The 17026-nt window shown below is 59.4% G+C and overlaps 1 protein-coding gene across 2 annotated transcripts; it reads right to left on the reverse strand.

Annotated features, from left to right (window-relative positions):
• Window positions 1-6245: 6245 nt before the first annotated feature.
• Window positions 6246-16759, reverse strand: TARBP2 (TARBP2 subunit of RISC loading complex). Of its 2 annotated transcripts, none has more exons than XM_077838749.1 (9): window positions 16554-16759; window positions 15696-15865; window positions 14765-14870; window positions 14108-14191; window positions 12710-12779; window positions 9485-9602; window positions 8907-9034; window positions 7941-8133; window positions 6246-7492 (listed from the first exon to the last, which is right to left on the reverse strand). In XM_077838749.1, exons 1-9 carry the CDS (start codon window positions 16604-16606, stop codon window positions 7335-7337), a joined length of 1080 nt encoding a protein of 359 aa, XP_077694875.1. In that variant the 5' UTR covers window positions 16607-16759; the 3' UTR covers window positions 6246-7334. The 2 variants fall into 2 exon arrangements, with proteins under 2 accessions (XP_077694875.1, XP_077694874.1); XM_077838748.1 differs by having other exon boundaries at window positions 12710-12782.
• Between the last annotated feature and the right edge of the window lie 267 nt (window positions 16760-17026).

Raw genomic sequence — 17026 nt, forward strand, 5'->3', positions numbered from 1 at the left:
TACACACACACAGGCTGTGCCCACCCTGGAGTTGGCACCTGCCCACTCTGGCAGTTACAGGCACACCACCCCTCCGGCCAAGCCCTGTGCCCTCGGCACCACCTTTCACTAGCCCCCGGGAGGAGCCGGTCTGTCCAAAGGGCTGAGCATGCCTGATGCCCTTGGGCACTTTGGGAACCTCCTCCCCCTGCCCAGCGGGGTGTTGATCCTGCATGGGGGGGGCGGGATTCCTTCTGCCCCCGACTTCCTTGGCGCTGCCCTCACCCCCCAGCATGCCGGCCAGCCCTGGCAGGGGGAGCCGGAGTTTCTCCAGCGCGTGTGTTCCCATCTCAGCCTGTCACTGTCACCGAGCCCCAACCGCTTGGTAAATGGGTTTCATTAAGCAGGGAAGTGGCGCCGAGGGAGACAGGCGGAAGCGACAAGGTGGGGACCGTTAACCAGACAGATGACGCCATGACAAATGTGTGGACTGGAGTGGGGAGGGGGTGGGGAAACCGAGTCAGTCTGACAAGGCGGCTGCGGGGCAGGGCAGAGGTTGCAGGTGGGGGAATCAGTGGCTGAGGGACCCTGGTGTAAACCCCCCCCCCCGCCCCGTGGGCCGGCACTGGCAAGCAGCTGTGATAAACCAGCGTCAATTAACTCTCACTTTTAGAGGGGCTTAAAGGGCCATTTGAGTGGATTTATCCCTGTAATAATGTACAAACAGCCTGGCCCGCGGGCTCAGGCTGGTGCTGGTGCTGTCTCTCCTGGGGCCACCGGCTCCTCTCTGGGCCCAGCGTGGCAATCAGTTCTGCAGCTCTGGTCCCCAAGCCCCCGCCTTACAAATGACTGGTGAGGCTCCCCCATCAATCCCACTCGCAGAGCCCAGTCCGTGCGTTGAGCTGGGCTCCGGGTTTGGGGGGATATAAGAGCCGCAGCGGGGGAAGGTGTTCACACAGCGCAAGGAGGGAGCGGGGCTGGGGATCATACCGCAGCCATGGATGTGAGCCTGGCGCTGCTGCTGCTGGCCCTGCTCTCGGGTACCGCGCCGATGGGCCAGTGCCTGGAAGGAGGGAGCGTGTCCAAGGAGACCCTGGCGGACGAGCCCAACGGCTACCTAAAGAGACTCTCCGACTTTCTGGTGAGCGGGCGCTGCCCAGGGAGGTGGCAGTGGGCTGGGTAGGCAGGGACCACGGCTCTTGGGTGCACACAGCAGATTGTCGCTCCCTCACTGGGTCCAGGCCAGTGGACAGAAACGGGACCCAGGACTCCTGGGTTCCCTTTCCATTGCTGGGAGGGAGCGTTGGTCAGTGGTTAGAGCAATGAGCTAGGAGCCTGGATGTCTAGGGTCTATTATGGGCTTGCTGTAACCTTGAGAAGAACCACATCCCTGGCCCCCTCTGTGCCTCAGTTTCCCCATCTGTTAACGAGCCCAACCTACCTCATGAGGCTGAATTAATGAAAGGGCTCTGAGTTGCTGGTGGGAAAGATGCAATGGATGGGCAGAGGCTCCCTGCTCCCCTCTTTGAGTCATGGAGCCTCCCCCACCCCCACCCCAGCCTTGCAAACGGGAGTGGCTGAGTGCTGGGCTCTTGTTCCTGGTGGTGCCTCACGCGGACTCTGCTCTGATCCTTGGGCCACTCAGTGCCACCCACTGATGTCAACGGACCACGTGGGTGCGACAGGTGCCTCGCACCAGCTCAGCCCCTCCTGGCCAGCGGCGTTGGTGGCAGGTCACTGGACACAGTATGTTAAAACCAGGGCTTCGCACGGGGACAGCTAGGATGCTGTCACACATACACCCCCACCGCCTTGCCCCAGCATCAATAAGCCTCTGCCCTCACCTGCACAGAGAAAACCCCGACCCATCCACAGTGACCCCCATTCCTGGCTGCTGGGCTCTGGGGTATCCTCCCTCAGTGGGGCTGGAGCCGCACCCGGTGCTGTGGGAACACGATGTCTGTCTGTCTGTCCCAAGGCCTTTGAGCTGCTGGCGGATCTGAGACACTGGGGGGTACCCCATCCCCAGCCAAGCAGTGCCCCAGCAGAGCCACAGGGATCTGGTAGGCTCTGGACCCCTCCTGGGGTCCCCCATGCTGATGGGCTGAGCCTTTCCCCTGGGAAACAGGAAGGTTCTGGCAGATGGAGAGGAGAGACACGAGCTTCCCGCTGTCTGCTGGCTCCTCGCGGTTCAGGCAGGGTGCCTAAGGATTTGGGCACTTGGATGCTACGGGAATCGGGGGATGGGCTCCCCTGGGATTTGGTGGCAAATCCCAGCTGCCCACCTTAAGGCCAATGATGTCAAAAGAGGCCACCGACCTGGGGGTGGGACGTGAAAGAATCTCAGGCTGTTCCCTCCCCGCAAATGGAGCTAGAGCAGCCCACAAGGGGGCCCCTCTGAGAACCTGGGGGCCCAAGGAATTATCCTTCCACCCCGCTCCCACCCTGGTGAGTAGCATCACCCCCTTTTTACAGAAGGGGAAACTGAGGCACATCACGGGGCAGGAACTTCCAGGATCACCCAGCAGGCCTGTGGCAGTGCTGGGAATGGAACCCAGGTTTCCTGGCTCCATGTGCTAACCACGACTGAGTTTAGAGAGCGGCTGAGTAGCTGGAGCGTCCCCTGGGAGTCCATGCTGGACCCAGGTTAGTTCTGGGGGGGACAGGAGACAGCACCTCTGTGATGCTCATTCAAGCACATCTGTTGTTCCCCATGGGTCTGGCAGCGGGGTCGGAGGTGCCCGTTAAAGGGCACCTGGTGTTGGATCCCGGGGAACCAGGGCGTAAGCCCTGCCGTCCAGGCCCACGTCCACCCAGGCAATTCCCCACTGCCTCCCTGCATCCCCAGCAGGAAAAGGAGTTTGCCATCCCTGTCCGCCTGTAATGCATGGTTAAACACGGCTGCTGTGCTCCACCCCAGAGGCAGCTGCCTCCCGGCGCGGGCAGCACCAGCCCGGGCTGTACACACTACGGGACAGCTTGGGTTCCTTCTGGTTAAAAGGCTGAGGCGGGTGCGTGAACATTGCCCTTCTGCAACCAGGAGCAACAGACACCCAGTGCGAATTCTTGCAGGGCCTGAGGATGGCCCAGGCTGCCCGTGAACGTCCTCGTTTAACCCCCTGCAGTCAACCCACCTCCTCCCCAGATCTCTGGGGTTGTTCGGCTCTGGGGCCGCAGTTTGCAGCATGGGGCCCTCTGCTGGCAGGCTGGACTCAGGGACTCTAGCAGGGTGAAGAGTTTGGCCTAATGGCTGGCAGGGGGAGGCTTGATCCCTTGATGGGAGAGTCTGATGGGGGTGTGTGTGGGTACCCTGCCTGGCTGCCTCTTGGGGGGTTTGATATCCAGACGGTGCTGCCCCGAGTGTGTAGGGTTGGGGCAGCTGTTAACGGGCAGGGGCACTTGGCTGTTTGCCCCACTACACCGCGGGGGGGGGGGGGGATTGGATATATATGGGTTGGCCAAGAGCAAACCCCAGAACCACCTTGCTCATGCCTGCCCCCCGTTTCGGCTCACCTGCAGCAGTTTAATACGGTGGCACTGGCCCCTGGGGCCAGCCGAGCTGGGGGCCCAGACCCAGCCTAAACGCCATCCCTGGGCCAAATTCCCCTCCCCCCCACGCGCTGGGACCCCTCTGCAGGCAGGGGGCTGTGTAACCACATCCTGTCCCCGCCCCTTGCAGCAGGAGAGTGAGGATCGCGCCCCTCGGTCCCTCTCCGCTGAACGCCTGCCGAGCACCCTGCTTCGCTCCCTGCTCTTCGCCCTGCAGCGACCCGGCCGCAGCCCCTCCTTCCTGTTCCAGCCCCAAAGGTAAGGAAGGGGGGCACTGGGGCCCACCCACACCCCAATAACCCCCCCGCCCCGCTGCTCTCTGCAGCAGCCTGGAGTTAATATCCCTTGACTCTCCAACACGAAGCAGCATCAGCCTTGCTCACTGCTTGGCTAGAAGCCCCCCCCACCCCCGCCCTTTTGTAAGGGGACGGAGGGTGAGTGCTCATTTTACCAGTATACCTGCCCCTGACCCCCTCCCGACCCTCATACATGGGACTGGATCCCGGGTAGCTCAAGCCCCTTCCCCAGGGCCACACACTAAATGGAGAAAGCCCTTTTGCTACTGGAAGAGGCGTCCACACCAGGGGTTAGACCCATGTAACCACCTGGGCTCAAATACAGTCCCAAGGGCCTGGGGGATGTGGTGCCAACACAGAACTCGGGTTTGGGGGCTAAAGGGAATTGAGCTAACCGGCATTATAACTCCTTGGTCCCCAGACACGCCACTAGGGGGCACCCTCTCCTCAGGGTCCATCTACACCAGGGCAGGACAAACCGTGGTTAGCACGAGTTAAACCTGCCCCACTTGGCACCAGAGGCAGCCTGTGGCATATGGCCAGCTAGCAGTCGTTTAGAGGCACAGAGTTGGCCTAGGGCCCCCTCCCCAGCCCCTGCAGCTGCTCCTAGCTACACACCCCAGCGCGGATCTCGGCAGCGCCTCCCAAAGTGGGTCAGTCACATGAGGTCAAGGCGTCCCGAGTCCCAATCCAGAACTCTCGCCACTAAGCCAGACATCCTCCTACCAGGCCGTGCCCTGCTCCCCAGCCAGCTGCCGGGCCGAGGGGCCGGGCTGGTGGGTCTGCACTCGAGTCTGGGCCCTCGAGTTAGGTGACTGGCAGTGCCGGCCTAGTTCACACGGGGCCGGTACTGGGATAGGGCTGGCGCGGGGATACTGTAGCCAGTTAGCCCGGTACCACCTCGTGTGAATACGGGTGTACTGGCGTAAAGGAGCCTGCTACAGGTCACAGAGTCCGAAGCCAGCAGGGACCATCAGCTCATCCAACTGGACCTCTTGCCAGAGGCCCCTACAGTTCCCCGCGTCGAGCCCAGGACTTAGGTTAGACCAAAGCAGACAGGCTCAAGGCGCTGACGCTGTTGTGAGCCCAGATGCCAGAGGCCCCTGCCACAGCAGGGGATTGAGTAGCAGAGACGTGCCCGCATGATCCCAGCAGGCGACCTGTGCCTCACGCTGCAGGGGAGGGGGACCCCCCCGCAAGGTCCCTGCTGATTTGACCTGGGGGCGGGGGGGATTCTTTCTAGCCCACCAATCTGACCCCTGGTTCACCCCAGAGCATGTGAGTAAGACCCACCAGCCAGGCACCAAGAGAGGATCCTCTGAAGTGCCTCAGAGCACCGTTTCCACCCCAGCGGCTGCCATGCCCCCCTTAGGTGACAAGCCCCAGAGTCCAGCTGGCGGGACCAGCTTGGGCTGCAGCAGCAGCTGGCAGCCCAGTCTAAGCATGGCTGTAGCTCCAGCAGCCTGGTGAAGGGGCTACGTCGGTGGAGACACAGCCCGAGGCCAGCAGGGATGCCAGGACGTCAGGCTGGCCCTGCCACCAGTGGGTGCATCCCACTGGCCCTTACTTGGTTTGATGGACCCGGCCGTACAGGAACAGGGGGCACCAGCCAAGCTTGGGCCATGGGTTGGGCCAAAGGCACTTCAGCAGCCAAGGGCTTCATCTGTCTCCCTGCAGGTTTGGCCGCGAGACCCAGGGGAGCTGGGGCAGCGAGGGCCGGCTCAGCCAGCGCGGCTGGGACTCCATGGCCCCCCAGTTCTGGAGCATGGCCGTGCCCCAGCGCTTCGGGAAGAAGTGACTCCGAGGGGCTGCTTGGCTCCAGCACCCGCCGGCCTGGATCAAAGCCCCCCCACCTGTGAGCAGACTGGGCTGTGGTGACCATGGCTCTGGCAACGATAATAAAACGTGAGCGTCACAGCTGGGGGATATGTGGTCAATGTGCCCGCGGCACAGTACCGCCCTTCGCCTCTGGGGGCAGCCCACACCCAGGGGGCAGCACCCTCGCCGTGCCACAATCTGAAGCAGGGAGGGAGCGGTTCTGAGTTCTCCCCTGGCTCCAGTCAAATGGGCTGAGCTGGAAAGGGAGAGGCCGGGGGCCACTGGTCTCTGCCCCGTGCGCGCTAGATCCCACTGCCTCCACCACAGCCACATGCCGGGGGGCGAGGGAAGATCCTACAAGCCAGGGAGGGAAGGGCCCAGGTGGGCCCATCTCAGCGCCAAGATAGGCCAAGCTGCCCCGGCCAAACCAGTGCCCCCGCCTCACGATGGGCAGCCGGGTGCCTTGGCTCCACTCGGCTCCCCCCACCCCACTACTGGGCCTCAGACTGGCCCCAGCGCCCGATTGCACCCACCCAGCCGAAGACTCAGCTGGCCCCATCCCATCTCCCCAAAAGGAAACACATCAACGTTTTGGAGAAAACCCCTCCATCCAGTTTATTTCCCATCTCCTCCGGCACTTGCTGCCCCCAGGGCGGGTTCCGGGACAGTCCCCCCCACAATCGACCCATGGGTTCCAGCACTGGCCCCCTGGCCATGGCGACTCCTCCGGCACGGCACGGACGCCGATCAGGACAGGAGACGCGAGGGCAGCTGCCCCTCCCAGAGGGGATTTGATCCTGCAGCAAGGTCCTTGGGCCCGTGGCAGGGGCTGGCTGCACCTGAATTTGGTCTTAAAAACCTTGTGTCTCGCCTTTAAACAACAATAAAAATCTACCCCGCCCCCCCGCTCCAGTCCCACAGGGGCGGCTCCAGCGCAGACCCCTGGGGGGCGGCTCTTGCTCCTGGCGGCCCGGGGCAGCTCCATACTCCAAATCTGCTCGGGACCCAGTTCCTAGGATGGTGCTTCGGCTGCTGACAGCGAGGGTGTGGGGGAGCAACTCCTGGGGGGGAGGGGGGGTTCCAGCCCCGCCCAGGTCAGGGGGCACAGTCAGAGGCTGCTGACGAGTCTGGGGATGTAGCGACAGGGGTAGGAGGGCGCTGACCCTCCCTATGGCCAATAAGAACTTTTGCTCTGTGCAGCTGGAGCAGGACAGCAGCTGGGGGGGCAGGTTGGAACAGCCGTGGGGCAGCATTAGCCCCCCAACAGTGCAGTGGAAAGCGCTGGGCTCGGCTGGGGGAGGGGGACTCCCTGGAGTGGGCAGCGCTTGGATCAGGAGCAATCTCCTGCTAGGGTGAGCTGCTACACTGGCCCTCTGTGTCCCCACGTGTGGTGGGGGTGTCGGAGCAAGTGGGCCCCGCCCCTGAGAGCCCAGTGTGTCCCTGCATTCAGAGCCCACTCAGGCCTGGTGGAGGCTGCTGGGGCAGGGCTGGCGTCTCTCCGGGGGGCTCCAGGTCCTGCCCCTCACGAATCAGGGGAAGCAGGACGCCCCGCCCTGGCCATGGGGCTGCGTGTGGGTCCAACCGGTGTCTGCCCCAGCCCCGGCCTTGGGAGGCATGTGCCGGCATGGCTCCAGGCACCCACCTGGCTGAGCGTCCACGGCCCCAGAGGCTCTGCTGGGCCCGGGCACCTCCTCATTTGCCTCCCGCCATGATCTTGAGGTACTGCAGGGCGTTGCGGGCAGCGGCGGTGCGGGCAGCAGCGCGGGAGGCGGCTGAGCCGTGGCACACCGTGGTCGGCTGCGTGGACAGCTCCACCAGGCACTGGTACAGGCCGCTCAGGCTCATCTCGTCTGTGGGGAGAGATGGGGCGTCACGGCCGGGGGCACTGCAGGCTGAGCCCGGGGGGACGTGGGTGTGAGCACAACAAGGTGTGCTTGGGGGGGGCTGCTGAGCCCCGGGAAGGGGGGGGGGGCAGGATGCTCAGGCCCAGGGGAGAGGAAGGGGCAGAGGGTGATGGGCGGAGCCCCTGAGGTTGGGGGGCAGGGTGCTCGGCCCCTGTTTGGGGCATGGGGGAGGGCGCTTTTCCCGCCAAGGCTGGCGTCAGCAGTAACAGACTCTGGAGGTCGCTGCCCCTGCTCCCCACGGCCGGCCCGAGGAGCCCCCAGCATATGGCGCAGTGCTGGGGAACCCTCGCCCCACAGGAGGGACAGTGCCGGCCCTCAACGGCATGGTGGAGCATTCCTGTGGGGGCAGGCGCCTGGCGGGCAGCGGGGGCCAGGTGGGGTCTCTGCCCCTTACCGATGTCCAGGTAGCTGATGTCGAAGCTCTGCTCCTCGGAGAGCTCCTGCAGGAGGCTGCAGAAGCCGGCGTTGAGCGCCTCCAGCGGGTGGCTCTTGAGATGGAGGATCTTCTCGCCGGCCGAGTTGCGCAGTGAGTCCCAGGTGCAGCCCGAGAGCCGGCCCTTCAGGCTGTCCAGCTTGTTCCCCACGGTCTGGAGCGGGGGAGAGAGCATCAGCTGGGGGCCCAACCCAGCAGTGGCCGAGGGGCAAAGTGTTGGGGGAGCACGTCTAGGCCTGGCCTCTGCTTACAAGGCAGATCTGCAGAGCTGCACTGCCCGGGGGTGAGGAAAGGGACGCTCTGACGTGGGCACAGCCCTGCCCACCTAGCCCTGACGCGGGCACAGCCCTGCCCTCCTAACCCACAGAGGAACCCCCACTTCCGGTGCAGGAGGCTGCGTCTACACTATGGGTCCCACTGGCACAGCTATGCCGTAGGGTGGACGAGCCACTACTTTGAGCCCAGCCGCTCAGCTCGAAGGGGCAGGCTGGGCCTTGTAACCTCCATAGGTTGCCCCCACAATCCTACTGGGCTCCTTTGTCTCTAAGCGGCATGATGCATTGCGTGCTGGGAGGCGTAGTCTCTATGGGCCACACCCTCCATTAGGGAGGGCAAAGCCCCACTGCCTCCAGCTCCCAGCATGCCATCTGTTGCGCTGCTTATAGTCTCCATGGGCCACACACTCCCCTGCTAGAAGCCCAGACACATGCCCGCTATTGCCTCCAAGCAATATGGAGCACTGCATGCTGGTAGTTGTAGTTTCTATGGACACACCTCTCCATCAAAGGGTGAGACCCCATTGTCTCTTAGTAGCACACAGAGCACTGCATGCTGGGAGTTGTAGTCCCTATGGACACACCTCCTCCATCAGAAGGTGAGGGCCCCATCTCCAAGCAGCATGCCAGTCCCGCCCTCGCCCGCACTCACGATGGAGAACTGGTCCTCCTCCACCTCGGCCTCGCTGCCCTCCCGCTGGTCCATGGGCACATTGTGGATTCGCACCAGCATCTTGGCCGCCGCGTTGCGCTTGGCCAGCTTCTTGGAGGTGCCGCTCCCTGCGGGGGGAGCGCTGTCATCGCTGATGCCCAAAGCCCGGCATGGGCACCGCTTGCCCTCTGGGGAACAGGGGGTTAACTCCTGCGCAGCACAGGGAAGGGCTAGAAGAGGAGCCCTCTGGCTGCACCAAGGAGTCCCCTAGGGCCTTGTCTGATAGGGAAAGATCACCAATGGGGGTGTGCCTTCAAGAGGTTAGGATTGAGGGGCACAGGCAGAGCTGGGGTGGGGAAAGCCCAGGGCTGGGACTGTGAGTCAGGACCCTGCCCAGCCCCTCCCTGCCTCCACCTTTGAATGCTGGATTCACTCACCCACTTTAGGGGCACCATGTTTTCTCTGAAATTAATCTGAACACCCCTGTAATCCCCACCCTCCCCGGGACCCTCTTCTCCCCATGGGAGGTGGAGATGCTCCCATCACCCATGTCGCCTCAGTACATGGCCGGCAGTTACCTATTTCGATGAACCTCTCAACCCGGCAAGTCATGGTGAATTCCTTTCGGTGGGCAGGCCCCGATTCCTGGGTGACGGTGTATTCTGGCAGTCTCCAGCCCTTCTGGACCACCAGCTCCTTGGGGAGGGTGACAACGGGGCATCATGAGAGCCTTGGCAGGATCCTCCTCAGGTAGGGGAGTGGGGGACCACCTGACCCCAGACACAGCTGGTGGTGTGAGCACCAGCAAGGCTGGTTCCAGGGACCTGGGTGGAGAGGCCCTCAGACTGGCAGCAAACAACCAGGATAGGGCAGTCCCCGATGCCCCTTGCAGATAAATTCCTACCCAGATACCCTGGCCAAGCTACTACCATTAAACACCAGGGACTGGAGGAGGGGGTAACTGGCTGGGGCAAGTCTGAATCCAGGCATGGTCAGTGCAGACCAACCTCCCCCCAACCCCCTCCCCCCAGTCTGTCACTTAGTGGCCCATGTGACGTTTGGGTCTCATTTAGGGCTGTCAAACGATTAAAAAAAATTAATCACGATTAATTGCAAGATTTAAAAGATGGTGATTAATCGTGAGAGAAAAAATGAATTGTGATTAATCGCAGTTTTAAATCGCAGTGTTAATAATAGAATACCAATTTAACTTTATTATAAATATTTTTGCATGTTATTTTTTCTATCTTTTGAAACATATTGATTTCAATTTCAACACAAATACAAAGTACACACTGCTCGCTTTATATTATTTTTTATTACAAATATTTGCACGGTAAAAGAAAAGTGCAAATCTACAAGTTGAAGCATGAAGAGGCATACGAATGTTTAGCGCATCTGGCACGTAAATAACTTGCAATGCCAGCTACAACAATGCCATGCAAATGCCTGTTCTCACTTTCAGGTGACATTGTGAACAAACAGCAGGCAGCATTATCTCCTGTAAATGTAATCAAACTTGTCTGTCTGAGCGATTGGCTGAACAAGAAGTAGGACTGAATGGACTTATAGGCGCTAAAGTTGTACATTGTTTTGTTTTTGTGTGCAATTGTGTAAAAAACCAAATAATTCTACGTTTGTAAGTTGCACTTTCATGATAAAGAGATTGCACTAAAGTACTGGAGTACGCTGGAGGGCAGGGATAGGATACAGAGGGACCTAGACAAATTGGAGGATTGGGCCAAAAGAAATCTGATGAGGTTCAATAAGGATAAGTGTAGGGTCCTGCACTTAGGACGGAAGAACCCAATGCACAGCTACAGACTAGGGACCGAATGGCTAGGCAGCAGTTCTGCAGGAAAGGACCTAGGGGTGACAGTGGACGAGAAGCTGGATACGAGCCAGCAGTGTGCCCTTGTTGCCAAGAAGGCCAATGGCATTTTGGGATGTATAAGTAGGGGCATAGCGAGCAGATCGAGGGACGTGATCGTCCCCCTCTATTCGACATTGGTGAGGCCTCATCTGGAGTACTGTGTCCAGTTTTGGGCCCCACACTACAAGAAGGATGTGGATAAATTGGAGAGAGTCCAGCGAAGGGCAACAAAAATGATTAGGGGTCTGGAACACATGAGTTATGAGGAGAGGCTGAGGGAACTGGGATTGTTTAGTCTGCCGAAGAGAAGAATGAGGGGGGATTTGATAGCTGCTTTCAACTACCTGAGAGGTAGTTCCAGAGAGGATGGTTCTAGACTATTCTCAGTGGTGGAAGAGGACAGGACAAGGAGTAATGGTCTCAAGTTGCAGTGGGGGAGGTTCAGGTTGGATATTAGGAAAAACTTTTTCACTAGGAGGGTGGTGAAACACTGGAATGCGTTGCCTAGGGAGGTGGTGGAATCTCCTTCCTTAGACGTTTTTAAGGTCAGGCTTAACAAAGCCCTGGCTGGGATGATTTAATTGGGTATGGGTCCTGCTTTTGAGCAGGGGGTTGGACTAGATGACCTCCTGAGGTCCCTTCCAACCCTGATATTCTATGATTCTACTCATATGCGTTGAAATGAAAAATATTATTTCTTTTGTTTCTCTCTTTTGCAATACAAATATTTATAATCAAAAATAGTAATAGATAGTGAGCACTGGACACTTTGTATTCTCTCTTGTAACTGAAATCAAGATATTTGAAAACATAGAAAAACATCCCAAAGTAGTTATAATAAATTTAAATTGGTATTCTATTATTGTTAAACAGTGCGCTTAATCACAATTAATTGTTTTAATCAAGTTAATTTGTTTTGAGCTAATCGCTTGAGCTAACTGCAATTAATTGACAGCCCTAGTTTCGTTGTTTTTATCATGGTCATGCCTAGAGGTCTCAGCTGAGATCAGTCTCATTGTGCTGCACAGACACCAGGTGAGACAGCCCCTGCCGCAGACAGACAAAGGAGGGGAAACTGCGGCACGGAGCGGGGATGTGATTTGGCTGAGATCAGTAGCAGAGCCAGGAAGAGAATCCAGGTCTCCAGAGTCACAGTCCAGTGCTCTAGCCAACACCACGTCCATCCCTAAGTCACCATGGCAACCTACCTGCTCGCAGACTGGCTCAGCAGAAGCCATGGAAACCGAGAGCCCAACCCAGGGGAAACTCAAGGGGAGGGTGGGGAGTTTGCCCAACAGCGCCTGGGCTGCCCAGTGTCTGTGGATGGGGACAGCCCATCTGGGCAGAGGTCCCAAGAGGGTTAGGAACCCAAAAGCTATTGGAAGGGGTCCTCACATGGTGCAGCCGGTGCTGTGAGACTCACCCCTCAACACCCCCACTCTTGAGGGACTGAGGGAACCCGACAGCCACAGGCGAGACACATGGGACTGGGCACACCAGCTGCGGTTTGGTTCTTCCAGTGATAAGCCCGGGATCTGAGTGCTGCTGAAAGGGGCCAGCTGGACAGCTCCAGAGTCCCGTGACCACAGGGTTGGGGACAGCCCAGGCAGCCCAAGCCCGCCCCGAACCACCCGCGAGAGGGACCCCTGTCTGCTGAAGCTGCTAATGGAGATGGCAAAGGCTCAGATCTACCCAGGAGCCATCAGACAGCTGTCAGGATTTGGGCCCAACCAACCCGTTCCGGGATTCAAACCAGCTACTCTGCCCCATCTGGCCACCCAGGGTCTCTGGTACTCGAGGGTCATGAAGCCTTTTGCTTCAATAGCTTCGTCCCCAATCCAGCCAGCCCAGGCTTACCTGGGGCACTCTCACTCCCCAAAGCGAGCAGAGGCCCTTGCGCCACGGGGAAAAGTGCCCCGACAGCACCTACCTGCAGCGCCCCCACAGGGTTACACTCCGACTGCTGGGGCGAGACGGGCGACTTCACTTCCATCGGTGAGCTTCTGAGTGAGACACAAGGGCACCAGTGAAGGGGGCTGAGCTGGCTGTCTGGGCTGCTGCCTACAGCCCTTGGCCAGGGAGTCTGCTGGAGGTGCCAGGGGCTTGCGGGAGGGGATGGGGAGCCACTGGCAGGAGACACCCAATGGAACTGGGATGGGTTTCTCAGTGGAAGGCACTGGCTGCAATGCTCCAGTAGGATGCTAGGGGGCGCTGTGCTGCAGGGAGTACAATGGGGGAATCAGGAGGGGACACTCTCCCCTCAGAGTCAGCGCTGACTCCAGACCTCCAGCCCCCCGGTGCTAGCAGGCAGTGCCAGAGGCGGTGCTGTTTAGTTGAGCCGTAACAGCGAGGTCCTACGCACTGGGGGTCACCCGAGTCCCCCTGGCTCTTTTCACAAGAGTTGGGGCACGAATCCCCATTTCGGCAATTCCATTCCGGCGCCCCAAATACCCCCGGCACTTTCAATTACCAACAGGATCCTTCTTCACTCCCTGCCCTAAACTGTAGTTGTATTGCTGTAAGACACCCGCCATGCTCTGCCCCAGAGACGGCTGCATTGCAGAGATGGACGACACAACCCAATACTCAAGACATTTGGGGATGAAAGGTGCGGGCGAGACGTATGTGCCTCTGAGCTCACCAGGCCAGAGGTTTCCCAAGCACAGCCCCCAGCGTGGATTTGAGTGATTTTTGCGTACCCAGCTTGGGACCCTGAATGTACCATGGCCACCCCCGAGGGCTCAAAAACCAGGGACTGGCTTAAGAATCAGGTGATTTTTAAACAATAATCACTGTTGGGTTCTTACATTTACCTGGTGGTTACTAAACCTTTTGCAGCTTTTCTAGGCAACCCCCAGGGCAAGACACTTAACCAGTTTTTTAATGGAAGCTGAGATTCCCTGTGAAATAACATGACTCGAGGAGCTGGGGCTTTAAGAATAAATACCAAATAGCATGCAGATTGGCAGTACTGCTGATAGGGCCCTGATACCTGAGTTCCCACTCGGCACCAGCCTATGGGCCAGTCAGGCAGGGGGACTACATTGCCCACAACCCCTTGCAAAGCGCTCTACTGCCCCAATGCATCCTGTGATACAGAGTCCTCACCAGGCCTCTACCTACAGGCCAAATGGGCAGGAGGACTACATTAGCCACAACCCCTCCTGCCCCAATGCATACTGGGATACGGAGTCCCCACCAGACTCTGAAAACCAATCCCCTTTGAGGTGTCTTTAAATTGAGCACCCCACCAATACAAAACAAAGTGTCCCAAGATCACACTGGGTGACCTTGGCCCAGAGCCCCTCCCTGTGACTTTCCCTTTTACCTGGGAGAGGCAGCAGGCAAGATGGGCGCTGCAGGGGCCGCTGCGGTGCTGAGCTGAGAAAGGGGCTCTAGGGAGAAAGGAGAGCTTTGAAAATAAAAGGTGACAAACATTAAAGCAGGCTTTGCGCCTCCGAGCGCAACAAGAACCAGCTCTTCCTACCTCTAAACGCTTGGGTGTGGTGCCACTTGGGGGCAGGAAAGGGACCGCGGGGACTAGGGATGTTTTAATAATGAATAATACCACCACCCAGCTCAAATGTAGTGCCTTTCATCCACTGATCTCAAGGCACTTTACAAAGAAGATCAGTACCATTATCTACATTTTACAGCTAGGGAAACTGAGGCAAAGAACAGGGAAGTGACTTGCCTAAGGTTACCCAGCAGGCCAGTGACAGTGCCAGGAGTAGAACGCAAATCTCCTGACTCCCAGTCCAGTGCTCTAGCCCATAGGCTGCACCAGCTGGGGGCCATTTCCTCAGCTGAGATTCTCCATCCCCAATTCTTCCCACACGTACCCCCAAATCTCTCTACTCTGACAGGACTGGAGTGGGGAGTAGAGGGCGGGTTTGGGTCTGGATGCGAGTCTGCAGGTAAAGGATCAAAGAAGTTGAGAAGCAAATTAAGTAAAGGCCCAGGTCCCCCCTCTGCCCCCCCTCACCTGGATTCCTCCGATGCTGCTGGCTCCAGCATATTTCCCCCTTTCAGGAGCTTTAGGGCCACCTCTGCTGCCTTGTGCTTGGCTGCCTTCTTGCTTGGGCCTTGACCTGGAAAGCAGGGTGTCTAGCAGTTAGAGCAGTGGGGGGCTGGCAGTCAGGAGTCCTGGGTTCTTTTCCCAGCTGTGTCACTCAGTTGCTCTCTGTGCTGGTGATAGATCAGCAGCTCCCAAAGCTGACGGCCTCTAGCCCCCAAGCAGGGACAGCAGCAGGGCAAGGAACTCTGTCTCCATGGCCCATTCTTCCTTGAAAAGTGGCCCATGGGGGGCTGGCAAGTGCCAAGAATCAGGAGGGTTGTTTTTATGGTGGAGGCGCCTGTGCCACTAGGAGCTGGGCTGCGACCCAGCCATCTCCCTCCACCCAGAGGCTACCAAACAAGACCTTAAGTGCTAATAGCTGAACTTGAACCCAAGACCTCAAGGCCCTGGGATCCTCCCGCCAAGGATGCTCTAGGCATGGTTCAGATTGGGAAACAAGAAGCTCCGAGTTCCACCCCCAGCCTGAATGGGCCCCATACACCAGGATGATGACTCCCATCCCCCTCAGAAAATCTTAGTCACCACCCCCTACTCCGGGGAGAATTCTGGCCAAAGCCACCTCACCCATTCCCCCTCCGCTCACTATAGCGCCACCACCTAGCTCTTACAAAGCACGTCCAGCCACAGGGCTCAAAGCACTCTATAAAGGAACCCAGATTCGAACTCAAGAGTCCTGATCCACAGCTCCCTGGCTCCAAGCACGAGTGACAACTTTAATGCAGAGACACGATCAGTCAGCAGGAGGCAGCTCAAGATCAGGCCCCTCAAGTGGGTGGCAATGCCAAGGTTTCCCTTGTTTGGGAGCCATATTTACCCGCCTCCCACACAAGTAACTGACCGGTGCAGCTAATGTCCCCGACAGTCACGCGGAAGGTGAAGTTGGGCTGATGCGCTTGTCCCTCGGCTTTGAGTAGATCATACACGGGCGTCTTGCCTATTCTTGTCCCATACTCCTGGAGAAGGCTGATCGGGGTCTTTCCGGGATTGGAGGCAAGCATTTGCTCTATACTGGGGCAGGGGACACAACACAGGGACACAGGCTCAGAAACCACCACAGATCAGGGCTTGCCCCAAGGCCTTAAACACCCAGGGCTATTCCCAGAGCCGGAAGGGGGAGTTGTGGGGAAAGAAGCAGTGGGAGAAGCTCCCCCTCCCACACCAGAGCACCCCACTGATCCTGTGAAAGAGTCCCCCAGTGAAGGCGGAGGGCTCTAATGAGAGCAGCTACCCCCTCACCCCATGGCAGTCTCCCTGGTCCCCCAGTAGGAGGGGTCAGTGGGATCAGCTACCCCTCGTGATGCCCCCAGTGAAAATCCCCTCAGTGCCCAGTTGGGTGGTGGGGCTCAGTGTGAGAAGCCGTCCTCCACCCCTGGATGCTCCTCTACGCCTGTCTGAGGACACCCCAGTACCCCGTGGGAGCAGCTGGCTCTATCCCATGATCTCCCACCCCTGTACCCAGCGGGGCGGGGGGCCAATGGGAGCACGTCCCCACCCCGCCCCCATTGGGGTGGTGATGGGAGGAGCTGCCCCCCAGGACCCGCCCCCACCTCCCAGGGGTGCAGTGGGAATGGGCTGACCCCCCAGGACACCCCAGTGAGGGGGGGCAGTGGGAGGGGCTTCCCCCAGGATCCGCCCCCCCCCAGCGCCCAGTTTGGGGGGAGCGGTGGGCGGGGCCGCCCCTGAGCCGCCCCGTTACCTGGGGAACCCGCCACTCTTCTTGGTCCCACAGGCCTCCTCCTCCTCACTCATTCCCTCCTCCTGCCCCACCGGAGCCACCGTGCCTGCAGCCCTGGCTGGGAGCCCCTCTCCGGCCAGCGAGCGCCGCCACCGACAATGGCTGGGGGAGGCCGCCCGCGCCGCCCAGGGATCCCTGGAACATGGAGTCCTTACCAGGCCCCTCGTCCCTGGCCCAGCGGCAGGGGGACTACATTACCCACAACGCCCCCCGCGCAGCGCGGCTCTGCCCCGATGCATCCTGGGACATGGAGTCAGCACCACGCCCCCTCTTTGAGCCATGTGGCCAGGGAAGACTACATTACCCACAAACCCGTGAGACGCACCCTGATAGCCCCGATGCATCCTGGGACATTGAGCTCCCGTCTCTGAGCCCTGTAGGCCGGCGCAGGAGGACTATATTACCCACAATCCACCGCCGGGCGCTCAGCTGCC

Source organism: Eretmochelys imbricata, chromosome 20 (genome assembly GCF_965152235.1).
Source record: "Eretmochelys imbricata isolate rEreImb1 chromosome 20, rEreImb1.hap1, whole genome shotgun sequence".
In the NCBI taxonomy this organism is placed as follows: domain Eukaryota; kingdom Metazoa; phylum Chordata; order Testudines; family Cheloniidae; genus Eretmochelys; species Eretmochelys imbricata.

Coding starts and splice junctions, on each gene's coding strand:
- TARBP2 (XM_077838748.1), bottom strand. CDS start 16,606: ATGAGTGAGGAGGAGGAGGCCTGTGGGACCAAGAAGAGTGGCGGGTTC. Junction 9,603..12,709: donor ACCCTGTGGGGGCGCTGCAG/GTAGGTGCTGTC, acceptor ACCCTCCCCAAG/GAGCTGGTGGTCCAGAAGGG. Junction 9,035..9,484: donor TGAGAGGTTCATCGAAATAG/GTAACTGCCGGC, acceptor CTCCCCCCGCAG/GGAGCGGCACCTCCAAGAAG.